General features: G+C 40.1%; 2 protein-coding genes across 2 annotated transcripts; both read right to left on the bottom strand.

Annotated features, from left to right (window-relative positions):
• Nucleotides 1–800: 800 nt before the first annotated feature.
• On the bottom strand, nt 801–1,934 carry LOC134794300 (cuticle protein 16.5-like). Its single transcript, XM_063766063.1, has 2 exons — nt 1,904–1,934; nt 801–1,561 (listed from the first exon to the last, which is right to left on the bottom strand). Exons 1-2 carry the CDS (start codon nt 1,913–1,915, stop codon nt 857–859), a joined length of 717 nt encoding a protein of 238 aa, XP_063622133.1. The 5' UTR covers nt 1,916–1,934; the 3' UTR covers nt 801–856.
• A 3,303-nt stretch (nt 1,935–5,237) lies between these two features.
• On the bottom strand, nt 5,238–12,561 carry LOC134794573 (uncharacterized). Its single transcript, XM_063766383.1, has 4 exons — nt 12,434–12,561; nt 11,335–12,116; nt 6,424–6,439; nt 5,238–6,080 (listed from the first exon to the last, which is right to left on the bottom strand). The coding sequence occupies exons 1-4, from the start codon at nt 12,536–12,538 to the stop codon at nt 5,271–5,273; spliced, it is 1,713 nt and encodes a 570-aa protein (XP_063622453.1). The 5' UTR covers nt 12,539–12,561; the 3' UTR covers nt 5,238–5,270.
• Nucleotides 12,562–25,690: the final 13,129 nt, after the last annotated feature.

Below are 25,690 nucleotides of genomic sequence, written 5' to 3'. Positions count from 1 at the left end.
TGAGACATGTCTGTTATCACTACGCCTTATAAAACAAAGTCCCCGCCGCGTCTGTCTGTTTGTGTGTTTGTATGTTTGTTTGCGATAAACTCAATAACTACTGAACGTATTTTCATGCGGTTTTCACCAATCAATAGAGTGATTCTTGAGAAAGGTTTAGGTGTATAATTTGTTAACCTGTGCGAAGCCCGGGCGGGTCGCTAGTAGAGACATAAAGTATCAAGGGAAAAGGCTATGGATTCACGCGGAAACTAGACTATATTCGCAAGGGCAAACTCTAAAGTGGTAAAGGTGTTCCTTTCTGATTTCCTGGCTTTACGCCCCCTCTTAAGGGATTAGGTTTCGAAAACAGACAAACTTATTTTCCTGTATTTTAATAATTATAATGCCTTTTCCCCCATCCGCATTGGGCTAGCGTTGGGACTATAGCCCAAGCCCTCTCGCGCATGACAGGAGGCCTGTGCCCAGCAGTGGGACGTATACCTAATAGGCTGAATTATTTTATTTTATATATAATGGCTTTTCACGAAATTTCAAGTTCCTAGCTCCAAACTTTTACCACCAACAAACCTTATTCCCCCATAAATGTTGAATTTTTCAGAATCGCTTCACATTTTGACTTTCTAACTTTTGTAGTTTTTAGGCTCTGCGTTAATGAGTGAGCCATTTATGTCTAGCTAGATTATCATTAGGATTACCTAAGTAGGTATTATAGGTTCTGTGTGGTCAATTATTTTTTGTAGCAGGGAATTCCCTATTGAAATATGTTATTTAAAATCAAATGAAAATCAAAGACAAAATTATTTCTTTCATTTGTTTATTTAGTACCTAAGTACCTACAATTATTACGATTCATTTACCAACCATAGTTAGCTCCAAGACCGCTATAAGAGAGGTGGGAGACCGCCGGGGCAGCAGAGTACGCCACAGTAGACTTCAAGACGGGAGCGGCATGGGCGTAAGTAGCGTACGCAGGAGCGGCATGAACAGATACTGCGGGAGCAGCGTACGTGGAGATGGCAGGTGCGGCCGAGTACGCCACGGCGGGAGCAGCCGCGTACGTGGCTACAGCGGGACCGTGAGAGGTGTGCGAAGAGTAAGACGACACGGAGGACACGGCAGGGGCGATGGTCTTAGCCACAACGGGTGCAGCGTACGCGTGGGCTACGGGAGCGACGACCGGAGCAGCGGCATAAGTGGCCACAGCGAGAGAACCGTGAGCGGTGTGGGGCAAGTAAGATGAAACAGAGGACACAGCTGGGGCAAAATTCTTGGTGACTACGGGTGCGGCCGCATAAGTCGTGTAAGCGGGAGCAGCGTAAGTTTTCGCGAGCACGGGGGCGGCGGCGTACGCGACGGGAGCGGCAGCATACGCAGCAACGGGGGCAGCGGCGTACGTGGCGACGGGGCTAGCGTGCGCGGTGTGTGTGGAGTAGGAGGATACGGAAGAGACCGCCGGGGTGATGGTCTTGGTGATGACGGGAGCGGAGTAGGCCACTGGAGCGGCAGCGAGGAGACCGCCAGCGCGGGCCGTGCCCAAGGCGCACAGAGCAACGATCAACTGAAATTGTTGACATTACTAATTAAATAGGTATTACCTACCTACTTACTTATTAACAGTCCAACAATAACAAGATAAGGCTGATAGAAGCGCGACTATTCATAAACCTCATACCTACTAGCGCTTTTCACGTTGCACTGGAACTTACTCCTATTACTGCACTACCTAACTCGGAAAACTAAACTTTATTGAAATTTATTAGCTAGATATATACAAATCATAATATATGTAACTAACAACTCTTAACTTAAGTAAGTACCTATTAACGTTCGGTTTTTAAGAATCCTTTCATTTTTTTCAGCTGACATTACTATGAATAGAATATTTTAGTTACTTGTATACCTTTGCGTACATGTTGCTTCAGTTAATGTTGGCAACTGAATAATTATCGCAAGGAACGCCTTGGTTTTTATACCAACTAAATGTTGCACTAGTTTCACTTTCATTGTCAAGGCGTCTACGATGTGTAACGATGTGTAACAAGTTAGGTGCTCCTAGTGAGCGCGAACAGTGGACGGCAGGGGAGGACATTAAATTTGAAAGGGCACTAGCCGCACTAGGTTAAACTGATTTGTAACACCGAATTGTATGCTTTCAATAGAGTCTGTTCGGAAAGAGAAGAGTCGTAGAATGTATTGGGCCCCATACATTCTACGACTCTTGTGAAGTTGATTGGGCTCCGACCCACCTAACAAAAACTGTCAAATTCGGGACCCACATCTTGGCCGTCTTAAAAAGGGGGCATAGAATATTATTTGTAACTCTCAGATGCCCTAGTAGTTTCAGGGCCCACTCAATATTCGCTCGCGACCCACCAACGGATAATATAAGGCAGGTATAGCAAGTATATTATTGGTATGACACATTTGTCATAATTATTATTGTTTATATTTCAGTGTCATACTGTTAATGAACAGTACCTAATTGACTAATTTGTCGGTAAACATCTTTCGTTCCCTATTTTTAACTCCAGGATAGTGTCACATTTTATGGGTGCTGTGTGTAAGAATTTAATTTAATACATTGAGTCTTAATTAGTTGCCAAAAAGTAAAAAAATAGTGCTAAAAATGAAACCTTGATCTGGTTTTGCAGCAATTTAACACGTTACGTCTATAAAGCTAGTTAATCTTGGTACCTAACATAATTACTGTAAATTACTTCTTAATTTAAATTTTATTTTGCGAATGTTACGCATTGCATTAAGGATGACTCACGGTAGAACGGGCCGAAGCTCCGGCCCGGCCCCGGCCCGGTGAACTATGCCAAAACGCATGGGGAAACGTTATCAGAGAACCGATCATCACTGAAGGCGATTGTGGACTTCGTAGACCTCTGCTGCCGTGGCGTTTGGAATGTACAGAGGGAGGCGTTATTTGACATCCGTGTCGGAGACACCGACGCTCCCTCGTATATCTCACGCCCGGTAGCTTCCGTTTTAAAATCCGCAGAAGAGGAGAAAAAACGAAAATATAGCAGCGCCTGTGATAAACGTCACGCAACATTCACCCCTCTCGTTACATCCGTCGACGGAGTCTTCGCTCCTCAAATGTCCGCCTTCATTAAACACCTCGGTGAAGCTATTGCTGACCGCTGGAACAGATCCCTAAGTGTCGTAATGGGCTGGCTTAGATCTCCAAATCACAATTTCGAATTATCGAAATCAAGCCGCAAGCATCATGTGCATCCGCGGCACACGGCACAGATTTAAATCCACAAAAAAATTCCTACGCTTTGACGACGGGGCGGCCCTACCGCAGTCCTAGCCTTTACCCACCACTACCAACCAACTCTCTTCATATATGTACCTATTTATATTTTGTTCCTTGTTTCAGTTGAAATAAACTTGTTGTTGCTTTTTTTAATACATTCATTTCACTTCACCTAAGCTTAATTTCACCTAAGCTTTTATTAAATAGCTGTGGCTATTTAATATTATGTACAGTCAGCATCAAAAGTATCTGCCATCCGAGAATAAATACCAAAAATTAAAAAATATACGACATTATTCGCCTCCTTAAGTATCTGTTATTGTCTATTATTGTTCTACATACAGGAACTTTTATATTTTACTAAGCTATTACAAAATAATACACGCGTATTCTGATTCGTTACTTTTGATGCTGACTGTACCTATTAGAAAAGAGTGGGCTACAAAGAGGACCCAAATCTAAATGTTTTCAAACTCTATAATGCTTAACCTAATATATTTTTTTTTATATTTCATCTTCATTTTCATCACTTCTTCATTCAGCAAATTTGTTTGGCCACCCAAGGCATTTTTATGGTCCGGAATAGGTACCTAATAGTTTCACACACAAGTAATTCATACTTACATTTACAGCCATGTCGTTTTTGGTGAGATGTTAGAAAACGCAGCACCATCTGGGCGCGGGCTTCTCAATACCTAAAATATTCTGCAAAATATTATGTAAGATGCGTTCCCTAGAAATGTGTATGTTCAACGTCAACTATTTCCACATATTCATGTGCGTGCTGCGGGAGCGGCGTAGGCTGCGGGAGCTTCGTAGGATACGGGGACGGCATAGGATACGGGAGCGGCGTAGGATACGGGAGCGTAGGCCTTAGCGACCACGGGGGCGGCAGCGTAAGTGGCCACGGGGGAACCGTGAGAGGTGTGGGTCGAGTAAGACGACACGGGGACAGCGGCGGGTACCAAATAGTACAAATTAGGTACTAAAATATGGTATGCTTTTTGTTTATTTTTATCTAGGTACACCCGCCATCCTGACTCTCACGGCGTAACGTATTCACGTTAATTTAAAATGATGTCATGATCATTATTTATGATTAGGTAACTATCATTTGCTATCATGAAAAGGGCTACGCCATACGTGTACAGCCGCAATCAAAATTATGCATTCCTTTATGTGAAACGTGAGTGAAATGTCTTTAAAAAACCCGTAGGCGTCGGATCATCGTCGGATGCTTGACTGTACATTTCTAAGGTTTTCCTCTCATTTATAGGTAAAGAACTATTTTGGGTTTTTTCTTCAAAATTTTAGACGTAGTAGTTTCGGAGATAAAGGAGGGGAAAGGTCATTGTTTGTCTATTTTCTTGAATTACTTCTAAACTGTTTATTCTAAAATTATAAAAAAAAATATTTGAATTCTTACAATGAGCTCTTTCATTTGATATGTAACAAGAAATAGTTAGAAAAACTTTATTTAATCATCTTGTTTACCCCCCGAAAGTGGTCCCCATGTTTAAATATTTTATTTATTTACGCTACATGTTCGTCTTTGGGTCACAAACTTACATAATTATGTGTACCAAATTTCAACTTAATTGGTCCAGTAGTTTCAGAGGCTGTGACAGACGGACAGACGGACAGACAGACGCACGAGTGATCCTATAAGGGTTCCGTTTTTTTCCTTTTGAGGTACGGAACCCTAAAAAGCAATATTTCATATTTTTTGGTTGGCTTTCATCACAGTTTAATTATTGAAAGTAACTATTCACTTTAAATAATTTACCCATGCCTTTTTCAGTGCAAATATTTCATTTCCACGAACTGTTAGCCTGTTCCTACAAATGTTTTAGACATCTACACGTATTTATCAATCCTAACTTTAATTATCTACGATTATGTGTACTAAGGAAAATAATTTAATAAAAGGAGAACTAGAATCAAATAAACATTTGGTTTATTTTTTATATCTATTTACAAAAGTTTCATGGGATTCAGTTTACCAGCCATATTGAGCACCGAGTCCGCTGTAGGAGAGGTGAGATACCGCGGGAGCGGCGGAGTAGGCCACAGCCGACTTCAGGACGGGAGCGGCGTGGGCGTAGGTAGAGATGGCGGGAGCGGCGTATGTGGAGATGGCGGGGGCAGCGGCATAAGTAGCCACGGCAGGGGCAGCGGCGTAAGAAGCCACAACGGGGGAACCGTGGGCGGTGTGGGAAGAGTAAGAGGACACGGAGGACACAGCAGGGGTGATTGTCTTGGTGACAACGGGGGCGGCGTACGCGGCCACGGCGGGAGCGGCGTAGGCTGCGGGAGCGGCGTAGGCTGCGGGAGCGGCGTAGGCTGCGGGAGCGGCGTAGGCTGCGGGAGCGGCGTAGGCTGCGGGAGCGGCGTAGGATACGGGAGCGGCGTAAGATACGGGAGCGTAGGCCTTAGCGACCACGGGGGCGGCAGCGTAAGTGGCAACGGGGGAACCGTGAGAGGTGTGGGTCGAGTAAGACGACACGGAGGACACGGCGGGGGTGATGGTCTTGGTCACCACGGGGGCAGCGGCGTAAGTCGCGATGGCGGGAGCGGCATAAGTCTTGGCGGCGTACGCGACGGGGGCAGCGGCGGCATAGGTGGCGACGGGGGCAGCGGCGTACGCAGCGACCGGGCTACCGTGCGCGGTGTGTGTGGAGTAGGAGGACACGGAGGACACCGCCGGGGTGATGGTCTTGGTGATGACGGGAGCGGAGTAGGCCACTGGAGCTGCTGCGAGGAGACCTCCAGCGCGGACCATGCCCACGGCGCACAGAGCTACGATCACCTGAAACATAAGTAACAAATCCGTTAAGAATAGGTATCATTTTTAATTGCTTACCTTAACCGTTATTAAAATCTTAATTCTAGTAAACTTTAAAGTAACGTTCAAACTGCCCATAACATTCTTTCAAAAATGTCAGTATGGTCTTGGACTCGATAATGATATACCCAAAAACGGCCGATCTTCTCAACACATACTTAATACTCATTAAGTAAGTATTTAATAAAAAATACATTTCAGTCTCGCTATATGACAATTGTACAAACTTTTAACTTTTACATTTCTTAGCTCTCTTTTCATTAAAGCATTTATATTGTGTTATTAGTTGGATTTTTAATATTAGTACCTTAGCGTACATGTTGCTTCAATTGATGTCGGAAACTGAATGATTATAGCAAGGAACGCCCTGGTTTTTATACCAAGTAAATGTTGAGAGTGTGTTTCATTTTCATTGTCAAGGCATCTATGATTTGAAACAAGTACTCATTCAGTGAGCGCACAGAGTGGACGGCATCGGCAGAGGAGGACATTTGAAAGGGCACTAGGCTTAAGTGGATTCAAATATCAAATTGATAAATGATCTTGAATGATCTGAATATTCGTCTCATTTATCGAAAACGAATTGTGACTAAAACTAATATATTCTGCCTGGAGTGGTGTATACGATACGTGTGGAGTGGTTTAATACATTCACAGTGTGTGTTTTAATGCTTGAATGTATCATTATTTTAGTTGCCACTTTCAATCGTGTTTTTTGAATAAATTATGTTTATGTTTATGTTTATTTATAGTAATACAGGTAACCAAAAGACTATCAATATGATTGTTTTAATTTGGCTATCAAACACCAAAGTTTACCCTAGGAAGATGGCCTTTGCGTAAATAAATAGTCGTAGCAATCTCCTGCGTAAAAAAAATATTCGTCCATACCCGAAATGAGAATTCAATTATACCAATATCAATGAAGTACTGTAAAATCAGGTATTTAAAGTCTAACCCCCTAAACAACTTAAATGTAACAGATACGTTACGTTAAAAACTGGACCATAGTTGTATAATAACCCCCTTATTCAGAAACGTTTACTAAGCCGTTTACGTTTGATAAGCCGATAATAATCGTTTGTCCCTTTCCATCATACTAATATGTCGGAAAAGGACAAACGATTATTATCGGCTTGTCAACTTTAGTAAACGTTTCTGAATAAGGGGGTTATTATACAACTATGGTCCAGTTTTTAACGTAACGTATCTGTTACATTTAAGTTGTTCGCAGAAATCGCGAAGCGTCTGATTGACGTAACTGGTGACCGAAGAGCTGGCGGCTACCTCGCACAACGTATCAGCATTGCGATACAGCAAGGAAATGCCGCCAGCATCCTTGGTACAATGCCTCAAGGGCCTATTTTAGATTTAAGCTAGTTATTAATTTCGTTTAGTAGTACCACTGTACATATATTGTATGTTAAGCAAATAAATATAAATATTGTAATAAAAAAAAATTGTTGCTTATATATGAGATATACTTATGCTTTTTCTATATTAGATACCTACTCATTATGATTTGAAAAATATTTATACATATTTTACTGGAAAATGAACTTGGACCATAGTTGTAAGTTGTGGAATAAAGTTACCTACCACCACTTTATGATTCAACATCGAGTTTCTTGAAGCCTCAAAGCACCGCTACGAGGATCAGAAGTCAAACTACGGTCTAATAATTATGCGTAGGTACTGGTGGTATTCCATCTGTCCAATATCTTTGTCCAATTTATATTGCGTCTCACATTTTACTTAAATACAATAAAACTAGTAGTTTGCCCCGAACTGAGAACTCGCGGTTCGCCAAAACGATCAATTGAATGCTGAATGCAGTGCTACTTAGACGCAGAGATGGGCATTTCGTAATTGATTCCTGATTCCACGATTACTTGAAATTACTTTGTAATCTGATTACCGATTCCCTGATTACTTTGTAATCTAACAATACCGAATTACGAAGTACAATTCCATTTGAGGAATCAGGAATCAATTTTTCGAATATTACAATTACTAGTAATTGGAATCAATGTCGATTCCTCATTACAGGAATGCATTACTTGATTCCTTTCAGATTCCATTTCTTACTACTACTATCAAAGTACATTTCGATAGTACTTATAGATATAGATGTTGTTGACTTACTAGGATGCATCTATAATAGGTACCTTATTTGAAACAGGTGTGCACTGTGCAGATTTCGAAAATGATGACCATTTTGGATTCCAACATGGCGGCCATGCACAGGTCACGGTCATCATTTTCAAAATCTGCGCCCCCTAAAACCTATAAAACGACATCCATGACGACTTTTATGACATACTGCACGGCCGCCATTTTGGATTCCAAAATGGTCAACATTTTCGAAATCTGCGCCCCCTAAACCTATAAAACGACATCCATGAAGACTTTTATGACATACTGCATGGCCGCCATTTTGGATTCCAAAATGGTCAACATTTTCAAAATCTGCGCCCCCTAAACCTATAAAACGACACCCATGACGTCTTTTATGACATTATGCATGGCCGCCATTTTGGATTCCAAAATGGTCATCATTTTCCAAATCTGCGCCCCCAAAACCTATAAAACGACATCCATGATGACTTTTATGACATAATGCATGGCCGTCATCTTGGATTCCAAAATTGTCATCATTTTCGAAATCCGCACTCCCTAAAACCTATAAAACGACATCCATGACGAACATTATGACATAGTGCATGGCCACCATCTTGCATTGCACAATAGGCATTATTTTAGAGTGATTATACAGTTTCACACAAAAAAGTGTATTTATGTCTGGGATAAGAACGATCAATAGTATTTTATACAATCGTGATATAATAGAGAGCTTTTCAGTCGAGTACCGTGTTTAGTAGTACGAGATTGAAAAGCTTGATTATATCACTATTGTATACAATACTTTTTCTACGAGTCAACAAAAATAATACTTTAAACTATGTAGTAGAATCAGCTAGTTCAAAAAACCAGCTAAAGGCCCCTGTACATACTGGGCCAACGCTGCACGCTGGCCAGTCCAAGGGATGCAGCCATGCGGTAGAATGAGATAGGTAGCAATATCACTTGCTCCTTCTAACGCATAAATGCGTCCCTTAGACTGGCCCACGCTGGCCCAATATGTACAGGGCCTTAAGATACGCGAGCAGCCGCGATACCTTCATACTCGTAGGTACGCGCCCCGGCGGGTTGGTCAATGACACCTTCTCGTAACTCATGAAGCCCTGGTACTTGCTCCTTGCTAAATTCATTTTTTAGACAGTTTTTTTCTCGATTTTGGCCACCGTTGCCGTTGTTGATGTTGCTATATTAAGGGTGTCACATGCGCGTTTCTAACTTATGAAGAAATTGTTTCTACTATACGACCTAAAATAAATAATAAATGTGTAAACCGAGCACTTTCATTTGATACCAAACTCGACCATACTTTCTTGCAATAAGATGACCAGAATAGCAAGACCCCTCACAAATAGCTTTTTAGCCTTCTAAGCTCTTCTACCTCAATAACCCCTTGATCGAGCTTGCTCATAATTTAATGACTAAAATATAATGCCCTCAACTACACGTTTACCCAATTTTATTTAAATTAGAACAATTTTACTTAAGTTCCTGAGTATCAACATAATATCTTATCAATATCTTAAAAACATCGAAATGCCGGGACGTGCCCCTAGCCAGCCGCGTGTCCCAAGTCGAATGTAAGATTGAACTTCGTTCGCTTCGCTCGTTCGTTCGAAAATAAATAAAATAAAAGACAGGACACGTGGAATACCACCCTACGACACAGTTCTAGAGATCCTCGTCAATAGTTAGATGGCGTTACTTAACGGTTAAGACTTATGTTCATTTTGGTTTGCATTTAATACAGAGTTATAAATTATAATTATAATCAAAACATCGTGTTTATAATAATTTGTAAAAAAATACACTTTAATAATATTGCAAATGTAGTAAGGGTACCTTTCCACCCAACTACAACTCGTGGGTTGTGTTTGAATTAAACGTACCTACCTTACGTAATGTCTTACATTATATCGTAGCCACGTCATAGATTTTGATCTTAATTTCATGAAAGCCCATTTTATAATTGATCACTTCATGATGACGGTTAGGTTAGGTTTGACTTTTATATGATGTGACAAAACGAACTATTCATGAAATGATTGCCCGATCATGAAATGATCAATCGTACTATTCGTACTCGTAAGATCTGGCCATTACATATATACAGTGTTTAAATTTAATACATTTAATTTATATATACATATGTATATTTTTATTGTAGATGGACAATTGGACATAGAATATATTAAACATTGTATAAAGTATTTACATGCTTAATTTCTGTATAAATTATTAATAATTTGTCATATTTTTTGTTTATTAATTGAATGTTAATTATCTATTTATTTTACATAGGTCAATAGATAAGTGTTAAGATGCTCGAAAATTAAAAATGGACACCTGTATTCTGTCTATAAAAAGGAAATGTATTTAAAAAAAACACAATTGGCCAATTAGCTACCTACCTATTGATTTAGTGTGACGTCCATGAAAACAATACACTTTGAGGAAAAAAGCGTAGGTAGGTAGGTGTAGGTTCGTTAGGTAGCTTCAGATGCCCGAAGGGCAAACCGCCCAGAATTAGGAGCCCTGCGAAGCGGGGCTGTGTCTAGTTAAGTTGTGAAGGAAACGTTTTTTGAAAAGAAACAGTGCGGTGGGACCATCCAAAAACTCCAGATTTGATGGACACCCCAGCGTTTTTCATAGTTTTGATGTGCAGCGCCACGCGTGGTAAAATAAAGAACTAATTCGACCAAAATGCCGTGGCAAATTACAAACGGCGCCGTTATTGCCATAAGGTATACATAATGCCGACATTTTACAACGACGAAACGTTTGCAAAGTGCCGACGCCGTTTGTAAACGGCGGATTCTTACAATTTACCGACGACATATATTTAACCTCATAATTAAGCCTTGTAACCGGGGATGGTCAGAAGGGATAAAATGTGTATGAGGGTGTGTCTACACGTCTGTGTGGGACTGGGAACTAAGGGCTGTGCTACAGCCTCCTTCTAATAATTATGTAGGATAATGTATGAGGGATTTCATATAAACACGACACATTTTATAATAAACAACTTGTTTATTTTCTACATTCTCTATTTACAAAAGTTTCGTGGGATTCAGTTTACCAACCATATTGAGCACCGAGTCCGCTGTAGGAGAGGTGAGATACTGCGGGGGCGGCGGAGTAGGCCACAGCCGACTTCAGGACGGGAGCGGCGTGGGCGTAGGTAGAGATGGCGGGAGCGGCGTATGTGGAGATGGCGGGGGCAGCGGCATAAGTGGCCACGGCGGGGGCAGCGGCGTAAGAAGCCACAACGGGGGAACCGTGGGCGGTGTGGGAAGAGTAAGAGGACACGGAGGACACAGCAGGGGTGATTGTCTTGGTAACAATGGGGGCGGAGTACGCGGCTACGGCGGGAGCGGCATAGGCTGCGGGAGCGGCGTAGGCTGCGGGAGCGGCGTAGGCTGCGGGAGCGGCGTAGGCTGCGGGAGCGGCGTAGGCTGCGGGAGCGGCGTAGGCTGCGGGAGCGGCGTAGGATACGGGGGCGGCAGCGTAAGTGGCCACGGGGGAACCGTGAGAGGTGTGGGTCGAGTAAGACGACACGGAGGACACGGCGGGGGTGATGGTCTTGGTCACCACGGGGGCAGCGGCGTAAGTCGCGATGGCGGGAGCGGCATAAGTCTTGGCGGCGTACGCGACGGGGGCAGCGGCGGCATAGGTGGCGACGGGGGCAGCGGCGTACGCAGCGACCGGGCTACCGTGCGCGGTGTGTGTGGAGTAGGAGGACACGGAGGACACCGCCGGGGTGATGGTTTTGGTGATGATGGGAGCGGAGTAGGCCACTGGAGCTGCTGCGAGGAGACCTCCAGCGCGGACCATGCCCACGGCGCACAGAGCTACGATCACCTGAAAATAACCGTCATTTAATAAAAACACCCACCAACACCTACAATTTACTGCTGAACTTTCCCTACAGTGCACCAACTGAAACTTTCAACTTTAAAATGTGTTCTTCTACTTTGCATTCGAAACTTTTGTAAGCTCTATATACAGACTTTTTTAGCCTCCATCTTTTAAAGCAATGCAGTCCATTAACTCTTGAGACAAAGGACGGCTCTGTCGAAAGATCGTCCCGACACTATTGCAAAATATTACGAAAAGTTGACGAATGAGACTAGATGAAATCCTTATTACTGCGCAACAAAACTAATTATTTTTAGTACCTTGGCGTACATGTTGCTGGTTCTAAAGTTGGCAACTGAATAATTTCGGCTAGGAGTGCTCCGGTTTTTATACGTATGTGTGCAGTGCGTCCATTTCACTTTCATTGCCAAGGTAAGCCGGCGTACATTACCTCGTATTACCGACGCGCACACCGTTTGCTGTTCGCCGCGCTCACCATAACATTTCCATACAAGCGGACCAGTATAAAGGACGCTTTCTTGGTAGGCTTGTAGAATTTGACCACTCTGCTTAGAGTGACGGTTGCGTAACATTTTTAACAGTTTCGTAAATAACATGACCCACTCAATATTCGCTCGCGACCCACCAATGGGTCGCGGTCCATAATTTGGGAAATGCTGGTCTAGAAAGACCTTTTTTCTGTTTTCACACGACATAAAAGTCATGAGTCATGACTTTTAACAGTGTATTTAGTCATGTATGTTTGTAGTACAATAAACGTTAACGTTTTCGCTATTTTCATAGTAGGGTTCAAGCTATACTGGAGCTAAGTCGTATCACAAGTCACGGCATATTTGTGAATTGCCTAGCATGTCGTCTGAGTCAGAGATAGCCTTTCGATTTTATTCCGTTTGGGCCTACGTCAAATTAAGCGAGCCATAGGGCGCGAGGGCCTTGAGCGGCCCCGGTTTATCGTCCTCGTTATTTTAATGATGCATAGGTGGGCTTTGTGGAGGTACCGATAAGTAGAGTGACTTTGAATTGTTTTAAATTTATTCGAGTTGTCTAAAAACTGATTTCTTTACAACATATATGCAGCAAAGAACCGAGAACCGAAAATGCGGTAACGTTTGGTTTAAAACGTCGCAAAGGTTTTCTTAATAACTAAATCAAAGGACAAGAAATCATTAACAACGTGCACAATGTAGGTAGATATCCTTTGAAACTCACTGCATATAATATTTAACTTGTACTTTCTTTCCATTTTGTAACAAATCCTAAAATAATGTTTAACTCCTGTTTTTAAGCTTACGAGAGTTCTAATAATCCTTTTACGAATTTATGTAGGTACCTACATTCAATGTTCTTATTTTATCTAAAATATTGAGTGGATAATGTGTTTATCATTTTGTTAGCCTCTAAAGTCGGGCTTAACTAGTCAGCCTAAAACAGCAAAAAATAGCGAAACATCGCTTTCCATACTGTATGAATTGTACTGTAGACACAGATTAATAAATAGTTACTCTGTAGATACATTAGGTACCAATTGAATCTTCCACCTGTCGAAACATTATATGTATAAATCATTTTGTGACATACAAATACACTATTGCATGTCACAAAATGTATAACTAGAGTATATTAAAATAAAATAAATATGCGTTGATAGGCACTTCGATAGGTGACTTATTTTAATTGGCAACGCCGACAGATCAAGGACTTAGCTCCGTACTTCCTCTTTGCTCCACGGTCCAGTGATCACAGAAATTTTATACTTTTTTATAACGTTACCTCCGGCTTGTAAATACATATATTGCAATATTTATACCTACTTAAGATAATTTATGTAGCTACGCACTTGTCAACTCCGGATATCAAAATGTTAATATCATAAAAGCATCATATGCTTAGGTATTTTAATTGACTTAATTGTGATAGATACTTAGTTTAGTAATATAATTTTATAGGAAAAATATAATCAAGCTCGCGCAATTTCTGAAGAGAGTTTGCTAGTCTACATTTGTGGCCATTCCTAATTTAACTTACTTAGCGTAGGTAACCTACTAAAATGCATAGCGAAAGTTTCGTATTTTTATCCTTTATTGGAAAATAAATAGCCTGATCTCAGAATCCGTTACAAGTAGGTAATGTAACTGGACAGAGATCCCACACTTTACGGTTATTTATGCTCGATAACAGCATTATAAAGCCAAGATATGTTGGTATTCAAGCGCTTAGATAAAGCTTGACGAGTGCGGACGATTCGACTCAGTTGTAGGTACCAGCTACCAGCATGAATAACCAGCTTATTACGTCCTCCAATTACGCATACTTTTTACTGATCTTGAGGTCACCTTACATTGGTTTGTTCAAAAAGTTTACCTGCCCGTGCTAGCAATAAGAATTATTGAACAGGACAATGCACTCTACCAACTTACTTTAAGTATATCCTGAAACGTTTCTCCTTTGTGCTTGCCTAAAGGCCGTTACATTGACCTTTACAAATTGACATGATTTTATTGCAAGTTAGGTACCTATGTAAAAAAAAATATGGTTGTCTATAAAGTCGGTTTACGGACGATAATTTTGCGTGATAACGTCATAAGAAAACATTACCATTACATTACGTAACGTTACCATGGAGATCCGTCCACAACGTTACCATGGAGATTTGTCCACAACGTGACTCTTTTTCGTGCATGCTACCGGTGTTCATCGATTATAAGACGTTATCACGTCAAAAACAAGATTTTTTATACTTATATTTTTGTAAGTAAAGTGGAGTTCAATAGAAATTTCAAATAATATAAACAATTGTGACAGATTTTGTTAGCATTTGACATATAAACTTACATTGTTACCTATACTCTAAATCATAATTAGATTCCAAAAAAAGTAAGACAATGTTGCCACTGCAATAATTTGTTTGTAAAATAGTAAATTCCTTTTTTATAAATAAACACGCTAAGATAATATATTTATTGGTAATTTTACTCCTCCGATTTAAAAAAGTACTTTTACTTACTTATTTTTACATAAATACAAGACGCGCTAGTAAAAAGTGGCAACATTGTCTTACTTTTTTTGGAATCTAATATGATTTAGAGTTTACGTAACGAAGGTTTTTTTCTCCCTTCCCTTGTCACATATTTTGACCCCTTCCCACTCCCTAAATGTGTGACTAAATTAATGGATAACCCCTGATTATTGTATTGCAACCGTAGGTACCTAACCATAATAGAATGAATAGGTAGGGACAAATGCAAAGTATAGGTATTAGTTTTGCCGAATTTATGTTAAGTATAAACAAAGATTTTATTGATTGTTGAAGAGTTGAAAAATCTAGGATTAAATCGTGCCTCGGAGTTTATAGCTGAAGTAGATGGCGCTGCGCGGCACCATGCAGTGGCGGATTTGCCCTAAGGCCCAGTAGGCCCGGGCCTAGGGCGGCAAGATATTATTTAGGGGCGGCAAATTGTGACAAAAAATTCGCTGATGATAACAAGAAATAACTCAAAATTTATTCAATATGATGGGTTCAAAGACTGCAAATCCGCCATTTTTCTATCTAGTAACTTGTAAATTTTTCAGTTATCGGTTTAGTCGCTCAGCCGCCATCTCAATCTGCCGTCATATTAAAAGCAACATTTCCGTAGACTTTACAGCTCTTATATGATTAAAATATCTTTGATAATATTAACTAACTCGTAGGCGCAATTATTTTATGGATTGTTTCAAATCTTACCTCAATGTGTTGCCCTTGGCATTTATAAGAACAAGAGAACTAATACATCCTGTATGGGTGGGTAATTCGATTCCATAGATAGGAATGACCACTTAGATTAGCCACCAAGATAAAGAAATTCACGAGTTCTTCATATAAAATAGGGACAGCCACCTGAAATAATATGTTACTCTTCGAAGGCCACAAAAATATGTGACACGCTCTTTAAGGCTCTACAAATAATATCGTATCAGATATATTTGCGGCCTTCGTTCCGTAACATATTATTACAGGTGACTGTACCTATTATTAAAGAAGTTAACTCTTAGACCATCTATTTTATGGGTTTTCCTTGTTACCGGTGTGCGGGCGAGGTGTAACTAAGTAACTAAGGGAATAAAAGCGTGTGCATCATTTTGAAGACCTGGGGGCATAGCCAAGATGACAATCGTTCATAGAAAATAAACATGTACCTACTTAAATAATTTATAGAAATATTAGTCCATTATTAGTACATTTTCTCTTTTCGTTAGGCGGTTGTGTACGATTGTCATTGGGCTCCGCTATCTTCTGCTGACTGTACGTGTGTTCAGTGGTATAGTAGCTATGATGATGATGATGATGCATTCCTGTTATCCCTCATTAGGGACATAGGGCTCACAGAAGAATCCTCCATTTGCCACGATCTTGAGCGGCTTCTTCCAGCTCTTTCCAGCCGAGTCCAGTTGAGCCAGCCTCTTTCTCAACTGATCGCCTCCATGTAGTACAAGGCCTCCCCGACCGCCTACTGCGGTACGGTACGTGTCCGATCCAGCGCCATTTCCTTTCGAGGATTGCCCTTCCTATGGGCTTCTGTTCCGTCATCTGCCATAGTATGACGTATGACGTATAGTAGCTATAGTAGACCCAAACCAAACGGACGACTGGGGTCGTAAATCTCCTCATTCACGCTCGCATGGTTCAAGGTAGGGTGAGAGAGATAGAGATATCAATCAATCAATCAATCAAAGCATTTATTTTCAGGCTACTAAGGCCCATAGATACATACCTTACAAACTAACATATATATACAATAATAAAAAACTTAAATACTAAAAAATCATTTTCGTGACGCAGTTTTCTGTTGCGGCGTCACTTGCTCTGGTGTAGGATTCGGCAGATTCCCACGGAACCGCCGAAATATCACACCCTTCGGCCAGAAGTCCGTGCTCGCGATGGCTTCCAGCAGCGGCCGCGGCACGCGCACCACAAACGAGCTGAAGTGCACGTAATGTCGCGATCGCAGCTGGAACACTTTCAACTCGTAACGGGTCTTCTTGCGAAGATATTCCACCATATCGTCTGCCGTGGCGGAAACATGCAGGCGCGATACGTATAGCGCCGTATTCGGCGTGGCAGCCCTCAGTCCAGATGCAATATCTGGCTCCGCTGTGCCACACTGGCTCTTGCGAGGCGCCTTGCGCGGCCGCCTCTCCTTCGACGCCTGCGGGAAACCTTTTTCGGCGCGGGGTAGCTTCTCATCTCGAGAAGCAGATTCGGGCACCTTCGGTGGTGCCTTTCTTTGTTTTGCAGCAGCAGCGTAATCGAGACCAGGAGTCACTGATACACCAACTGGAGCAGATGACGGTACGACGAGACGATATGATCCCAGTCGTCCGTTTGGTTTGGGTCTACTATAGTGTAGATATATAGTTCAAAGACGTCTTTAACCATTATTTCTACTTCTAATTTTAAATATTAGGAAGTCGATCATTAGGTACCTATTCCTACCCTGAATGACCAACGAATAATCGTGAACATCAAATAATTGTTCAAGCATAGGTCGTTATTGCTCATAGGCTTCATCTGATATAAAAGATATAAGTAGGTACCTATTGTCTAGACAATGCATTCAATTTCATGATTATGACTTATCTTCTCTGTCTAGCAGACTATAGCTGCCAGGATTGCAAGCACGACCTACTATAGATTTTCTTTTTTCCCTTTCTTTAAGTTTCATGGTCAATTGGTAGTATTTGGTAGTGACAGGCCGATGTTGCTCGCTGTATGATTTCTATTCATTTTTCACACCTGCAGGTCATTCTGGCAAACTTTTTCAAGAGTCCTATCAAATTAGTGTCTGGTCACTCCGTCAGTTGGTCAGCCATTAGGTTTTAGAGGTAACGTAAAGGAGATCAACTACGAGAACATGTAATGTTTCGGAAATTAAATTCCACTTGCACTTGCCTTGCCGACCTTTTCTTAAGGTCGTTGACATTTTAACGCAGCCAAAATCTGCCAAGACCGAACATGCAATTTAAGTGTCACATCAGCTGGTTTGCTTAAAATATCAACTTATACCAGATACTAGTAAGTAACAAAGACTGTCAATCTTAAAGCACCGTAAATTTTAGACGTCGTCACATCAGTGATATTATGAGGCCTCAGTTTCATATATTGCCAGAGGCTTTGACTTCAACTCTTAATACAACCTACTTTTAACATAAAGTAGCGTAGACCATAGGTACGTTACCGTAGCGTAGACGTCAGTGTTGCCAGATGGTGGCAAGTCAAATTTTTCGTGACTTTTGTTGGCCCTCGTCGTGCGGCAATGTGCTCGGCTTATGATTTGGCCGGTTTTGTTTTTAATAACAAAACAACAAACAAACAATTTTACTATATTTTCCTTTTTATATTATAATGCAAGGACGAAAATGTGACTTTTCATTAAACGAAACGTAACTCAAAGAGCCCTGGCAACACTGCCGAAAACTGCGTAGATACGTCCCATATAACCATTCCAGTCGCAGAATCACAAAGTGGTAACTAAATGTCAGATGTGTCGTAACAGAGTCCACACAATGTGTCTAGAATTGTTTCGAAACAAAGTGTCGTCGCCGTGTCTACACTTTTCCGTAACAAGGTGTCGACACATTTGTGTGCACTTTGCGTGCGGTTTGCGACTAAATCTGACAGCAAATGTCAATATAAAATACCTCTTGAAAACCAAGGTTTGTCAAACTACTATTAGTGTCTCGTGTGCTCGTAATTCTAGTAAGTCATCATGGGCAATGCAAATGATAATAATCGACCGAAACCATATAAACACCCAACACCCGTCAACCTTTTACAGAAAAGTTTTTAAAGAAATGCAATAAGCTACTTAGGTCAGGCAACGAATGCTCCAAAAGTTGTAGAGGGAAATGCTCGGAACACAATTTTTGACTCCGTAACTCGGTTTGACAAGTTAGGAGGTGAATATATCAAAAGTCCCCGGCCGTAGCCCTTGAGCGGGGGGGAGAGAGGGGGCTTTGAAGGTCCCATTTCAGCGACATGGCCACTTATACAAAATGAAAGTTAATTTAATTTGTTACAAGTTTATTCAGTCAATTTTTTCGATATGTTGAATAGTTTTGGAGATATCCGCTCTTGAAAGTTTATTTAGGGCTCTCAATTTTATCTTGATATATCTATATCAGTGAAGGTGCTAGGCCGTGTTTGGTATCGTTTTCGTATAAATCTGGGGTGCTGAATCCATTTAAAGTATCACATTGACACCATTCCACAAAATAAAAAAAAATCTTTTTAGGGTTCCGTACCTCAAAAGGAAAAAACGGAACCCTTATAGGATCACTCGTGCGTCTGTATGTAAATATGTCCGTCTGAATACACAAAATAGTTCTTTACCTATAGATGACAGGAAAACCTATCAGAAATGTGCAGTCAAGCGCGAGGCGGACTTAATGTACGGAACCCTTAATACGCGAGTCCGACTCGCACTTGGCCGGTTTTTTTGAAACTCCTCTTGACGCTTAACCGCTGAACCGATTTCGTTGAAATTTGGTATAGAAATAGTTTGCGTCCCGGAACAGGACATAGGATAGATCTTATAACCAAAAATTATCTTTTGAAGGTGTGAAAAGTGGCGTGGAAATTTGTACGGGAAATCAATAACCGCTGAACCGATTTATATGAAATTTGGGATGGTCTACATCTTTTATTTAGTTAAAAATGATAAAAAATCATGACTTCAAACCTAAACTTAAACAGTATTAACTTCAAGAAGTCAATTCTGAATTCCCCCCTACACCTCATTTCACACCTTTAAAGGATGATTTTTCAGATAACTTATTATGTCCTGTCTCGGGACTCAAAATATATGTGTACCAAATTTAAATTAAAATTGTTCAGCAGTTTAAGCGTGAAGAGGAGTTTAAAAGAAAGTATTTTAATAAGTTTATATGTTTTTACTTCGGAATGGTGTCAATGTGATACCTTAACTAAATTTGGTACTGCGAATTTATACGAACACGATACCAAACATGGCCTCGTAGCTTTACTGTTGTAGAAGTCAAAATAAAATTGAGAGCCCTAAATTCTTATTACTTGGCCAAACTTGTGTAGAAGGAAAAGGTAAAATAAAAGTCTTCGGCAGGAATATAAGACACAAATATATTTTTTTTTGCGTTACTATTTCAATCATCAAATATAAACATACCTTGATTATATTATTCTAGTGAGATCCTCATAGATAAACAAAAACATTTACTTAAAAAATTACAAGGTCGAAATGTCACGGAACTTGTGAGAGTAATATGTGAAAAATAAAAACTTTTATGACAAAAAAATCTGGACACAATTTAAGAATCACCCAATTGCGTCGAGGAATCATCTGTATTTTTGCTTGTTTCATTACCTCCTCGCTTCTTTTTTGTCCTTTGTATTCTGTAGCAATTTGTTAGATCTGAAAATAAAGATAACTTGCGTCGTCACGGATGTCGATTTATAGGTTTTAGGGAGTGCAGAATTCGAAAACGATGATCATTTTATAATCCAAGATGGCGGCTACGTATTTTGTCATAAAAGTCGTCATGAATATCGTTTTATAGGTTTTAGGAAGTGCCGACTTCGAAAATGATGACCAGGGGCCGATTGCATAACAAACTACAACTAATATTACAAGCGGAACTCCTTATTTAATAAGTGAAATTAGAAAAGGAGTTCCGCTTGTAATATTAGTTGTAGTTTGTTATGCAATCGGCCCCAGTTTGGAATCCAAGATAACTGCCGTGCACTTTGTCATAAAAGTCGTCATGGATATCGTTTTATAGGTTTAAGGGAGTGCAGAATTCGAAAATGATGACCATTTTGGATTCCAAGATGTCTGCCGTGCACTTTGTCATATGACCCGTCATGGATGTTGATTTATAGGTGTTAGGAAGAGTAGAATTCGAAAATGATGACCATGACCAACGTGCACGGCAGACATCTTAGATTCTAAAACGGTCATAATTTTCGAATTCTCCACTCCCTAATACCTATAAATCGAGATCCATGACGACTTTTATGACAAAGAGTACGGTAGACATCTTGGTTTCCAAAATGGTCACCATTTTCGAATTCTGCACACCCTAAAACCTATACATCGCCCCGAACTGTGAACTCGCGGTTCGCCAAACAGATCAATTGAATGCAGTGCTACTTAGTCTGAGATGGGCATTTCGTAATTGATTCCTGATTCCACGATTACTTGAAATTACTTTGTAATCTGATTACCGATTCCTAGATTACTTTGTAATCTAACAATACCGAATTACCAAGTACAATTCCATTTGAGGAATCAGGAATCAATTTTTCGAATACTACAATTACTAGTAATAGAAATCAATGTCGATTCTTCATTAGGTACAGGAATATATATTACTTGATTCCTTTCAGATTACATTTCGTACTACTACATAAGTACTATCAAAAGTACATTTCGATAGTAGATATAGATGTTGTTGACTTAGGGTCGGTTGCACCAAACTGTTCGTATCGTTAAAGAGTTCGCAAATTTTTTATGTATGGAAAGTTTCATAGTAAAGTGCCGTGGCGCGCCGGCTGACGTTGATCAGTCTGTCAAATATGGTTGGTGCAACTGGCCCTTACTAGGATGCATCTACCGATACCTTATTTGAAACAGGTGTGCAGATTTCGAAATTGATGACCATGACCAATAAAACGACATCCATGACGACTTTTAACATAGTGCATGGCGGCCATCTTGGATTCCAAAATAGTTATTATTTTCGAAATCTGCGCTCCCTAAAACCTATAAAACGACAGCCATGACGACTTTTATGACATACTGCATGGCCGCCATTTTGGATTCCAAAATGGTCATCATTTTCGAAATCTGCGCCCCCTAAAACCTATAAAACGACATCCATGACGACTTTTATGACATAGTGCATGGCCGCCATCTTGGAATCCAAAATAGTCATCATTGTCGAAATCTGCGCCCCCTAAAACCTATAAAACGATAATATCCATGACGACTTTTATGACATAGTGCATTGCCGCCAAAATGTTATCATTTTCGAAATCTGTGCCCCCCAAAACCTATAAAACGACATCCATGACGACTTTTATGACATAGTGCATGGTCGCCATTTTGGATTCCAAAATGGTAATCATTTTCGAAATCTGCGCCCCCTAAAACCTATAAAACGACATCCATGACGACTTTTATGACATTGTGCATGGCCGCCATCTTGGAATCCAAAATAGTCATCATTTTCGAAATCTGCGCCCCCTAAAACCTATAAAACGATATCCATGACGACTTTTATGACATAGTGCATTGCCGCCATTTTGGAATCCAAAATGGTTATCATTTTCTAAATCTGCGCCCCCCAAAACCTATAAAACGACACCCATGACGACTTTTATGACATAGTGCCTGGCCGCCATTTTGGATTTCAAAATGGTCATCATTTTCTAAATCGGGGCCCCCTAAAACCTATAAAACGACATCCATGACGACTTTTATGACATAGTGCATGGCCGCCATCTTGGAATCCAAAATGGTCATCATTTTCGAAATCTGCGCCCCCTAAAACCTATAAAACGACACCCATGACGACTTTTATGGCATAGTGCATGGCCGCCATTTTGGATTCCAAAATGGTCATCATTTTCAAAATTGGGGCCCCCTAAAACGTATAAAACGACATCCATGACGACTTTTATGACACAGTGCATGGCCGCCATTTCGGATTCCAAAATGGTCATTATTTTCGAAATCAGCACTCCCTAAAACCTATATATCGACACCCATCTCGACTTTTATGACAAAGTGTTTTGCTACCATCTGCATGCAAGACATTTCTATTATTTTTACGTACAAAAATGGCCCCCTGTCAACTTTCAATCGAGTTTTAATCGATAATTTATTCGATTAATATTCAGATTAATTCAATTTCAATCTATGTTAGGTCGACTAAACTAATCGCGATTAAAATTTGAGAATTAACTTTTTTTATTCCATTAATTAGTCGAATAAACAGTTAATCGATGAATGCCCATCTCTGACCACGGCATTTTTACACTTTGAGAATATCTGAAAACAAATCAACACAAGGAGCCATTTTGCAAATCCAGTAACATACCAGTAACTTTGTTATTACTTTTGACAGCGCGTGTCATGTGTCAACACAGAGTCGACACAAAGTCGAAACATTGCAACTACTTTGTGACTGCAATATTTCTCAGCCTTAAACCATATTTATACATCATAATTAACAAGTTTCGTAGTATGTAAAGCGTTATTTCTGTTATTTAAGTATAGTATACGCATCGAAGTACTAAAAATGCTTCAAATAATATAGTTATGAACACAGGCACTGAGAAGTAAACAATTTCATTTCCGGCTAAACTAAAACAATGTGGTGGCGCGTTGATTATATTACACTTAGTTTATCAAATCACTCGAGCAGTTTAATTCCCCATAATAATTTAAGTCCTATTGTAATATAAATGCAAACAATATATAATTACGTCTTGTAATCCGTTTTAGAGATGGCGTATTAATGTCACTTATTTTTATTTAAGTATTTTTCCATCTGACAGTTTCCATTTGACAGGAACAAAATGAACGAATGATTTTGGCATAAAGTAGTCGCAAACCCGAAACAATGTGTGCACACGGCGACCACACTTTATGTCACTTTGTGTCATGTGTCGACCCTTCCCCATTTCTGGTAACTGTGTCGACACGGCGACGACTCTGCGACTGGAATTGTGACCGAAACAGACGGTGTCGACACAAGATGTGTCAACACCGCGTCGTAACGGCGACTGGAAATGGTTGTATGGGGTAGTAATTAAGTATCTTCTTACCCCCTTATTCATAAACGTTTACTAAAGTTGATAAGCCGATAATAATCGTTTGTCCTTTTACATCATACCAATACGTCGGAAAGGGACAAACGATTATTATCGGCTTGTCAACTTTAGTAAATGTTTATGAATAAGGGGGTTAGTAGTTTGTGACTCCGTAGAGTACATGAATCTAGTAGGTATATAACTGGATCAGGCATGAGGGGTGGGAGGAAATCACCGAACAGTACGGCTACCACCAGTTTTGACGTTGACATAACGCTCACGTTTACGTAATTTACTTTCTGTACATCTCGCTTGCACTAATATGCCAGTACGAGCGAAATGCATAGAAAGTAAGTTACGTAAACGTGAGCGTTATGTCAATGTCAAAACTGGTGGTAGCCGTACAGGATAGTCTTATGTATCTTTCAGTAGGAGTAGCAGCGAAAGAGCTATTATTGTTTGTCCTTGCCACAGTCTCACATTGTTTTTATTCCCCACCGTAAATTTAGTATGGATTATGGTGGGCAACAAATAAATTCGACCAATCATAGCGTCGCATTGCGTATGTTTTGTCCCTCACGGAAGCACGCTAACTACGCGTGGGATCCTACATTCTATGGTAGAGTAGGTAAGTAGTTTGTAAGAGACTAGGTTGTGCTAGGTTGTAACGACGCGAATTTATGTAAAACTCATTCACTCCTTATGCTTATGGTTTCGTCTTGGCAACATTTTACATGCAACTGTTTTTGGTGGGATAGAGATTGACCGTCTACCACTTACCTGTCTCTGTTACCTACTTATTTAATCTGTTATGCACCGATGTAGGTGGACGATAATTATGCAAATGGAATATAGTACTTAGTCACTAGAACTTGCACAAGCGACTTGCTATTGTTGATTTAGTTTTGCAAATGTCATTTATACAGGACTATATTGTAATCATTAGCGACATTCGTCTCGTTAGACTTAGGTAGATATTCAAATAAAATTATTTAAGTATGAGCCATAGTAAAATAGAAAATACGAGAAATAATACTGACTCAAAGCCCTGAATCACTATTTGAAATAATAAATTCAGTTGAACATAGTTATAATTAGTAATATAATAGTAGTAAGTACCGAGTTCCTTTTAGTCCTTAGATTTTATTTGGCAACTTATTAAAATAGTAATTAAAAAACATACTAATACATTGATTTTTTTATTGTTCATTAATTGACACCATCTACGAAACATCGACACATTTATATTTATTTGATTGATTTACTTTTTATAAAAAAAAATATTATGAACAAAATTAACTTAACAAATCATTATAACTATTATAAGCAAATAATCGAACGATAAAATACTCGTACATAATAAAGTTACTAGTTTGACGAACATTCAGTTATTCGTCATAGTTTCAATGTCACCAGTTATACGCAGTCACGCTGGGTTGTTCGCATGCAAACCATATCGGTTGCCTGCCAACCTCACACTTTACATTTGACAATCGACCCGGTGAACGACCCAGTGTGATTGCGCCTTTATATTACAAAATAAGCATATTTAGTGTCCCTTAAAAAATTGGCAAACGGGGCATTTATTAATTATTACCTTTTTCTTAAATTCCTACCTACTTAGGCCAAAATCTTCGTCAGTTACACTCTCCTGAGTCTACTTTCCAGGGCTCGATCTAGATCACCGAATCCTGAATCAGCATGACTAATATACTTATCACAATTG

Source organism: Cydia splendana, chromosome 10, assembly GCF_910591565.1.
Source record: "Cydia splendana chromosome 10, ilCydSple1.2, whole genome shotgun sequence".
Taxonomy (NCBI): Eukaryota; Metazoa; Arthropoda; class Insecta; order Lepidoptera; family Tortricidae; genus Cydia; species Cydia splendana.
Note: the sequence above shows the minus strand (reverse complement) of the source record. Positions and strands in the feature narration are given on the sequence as shown.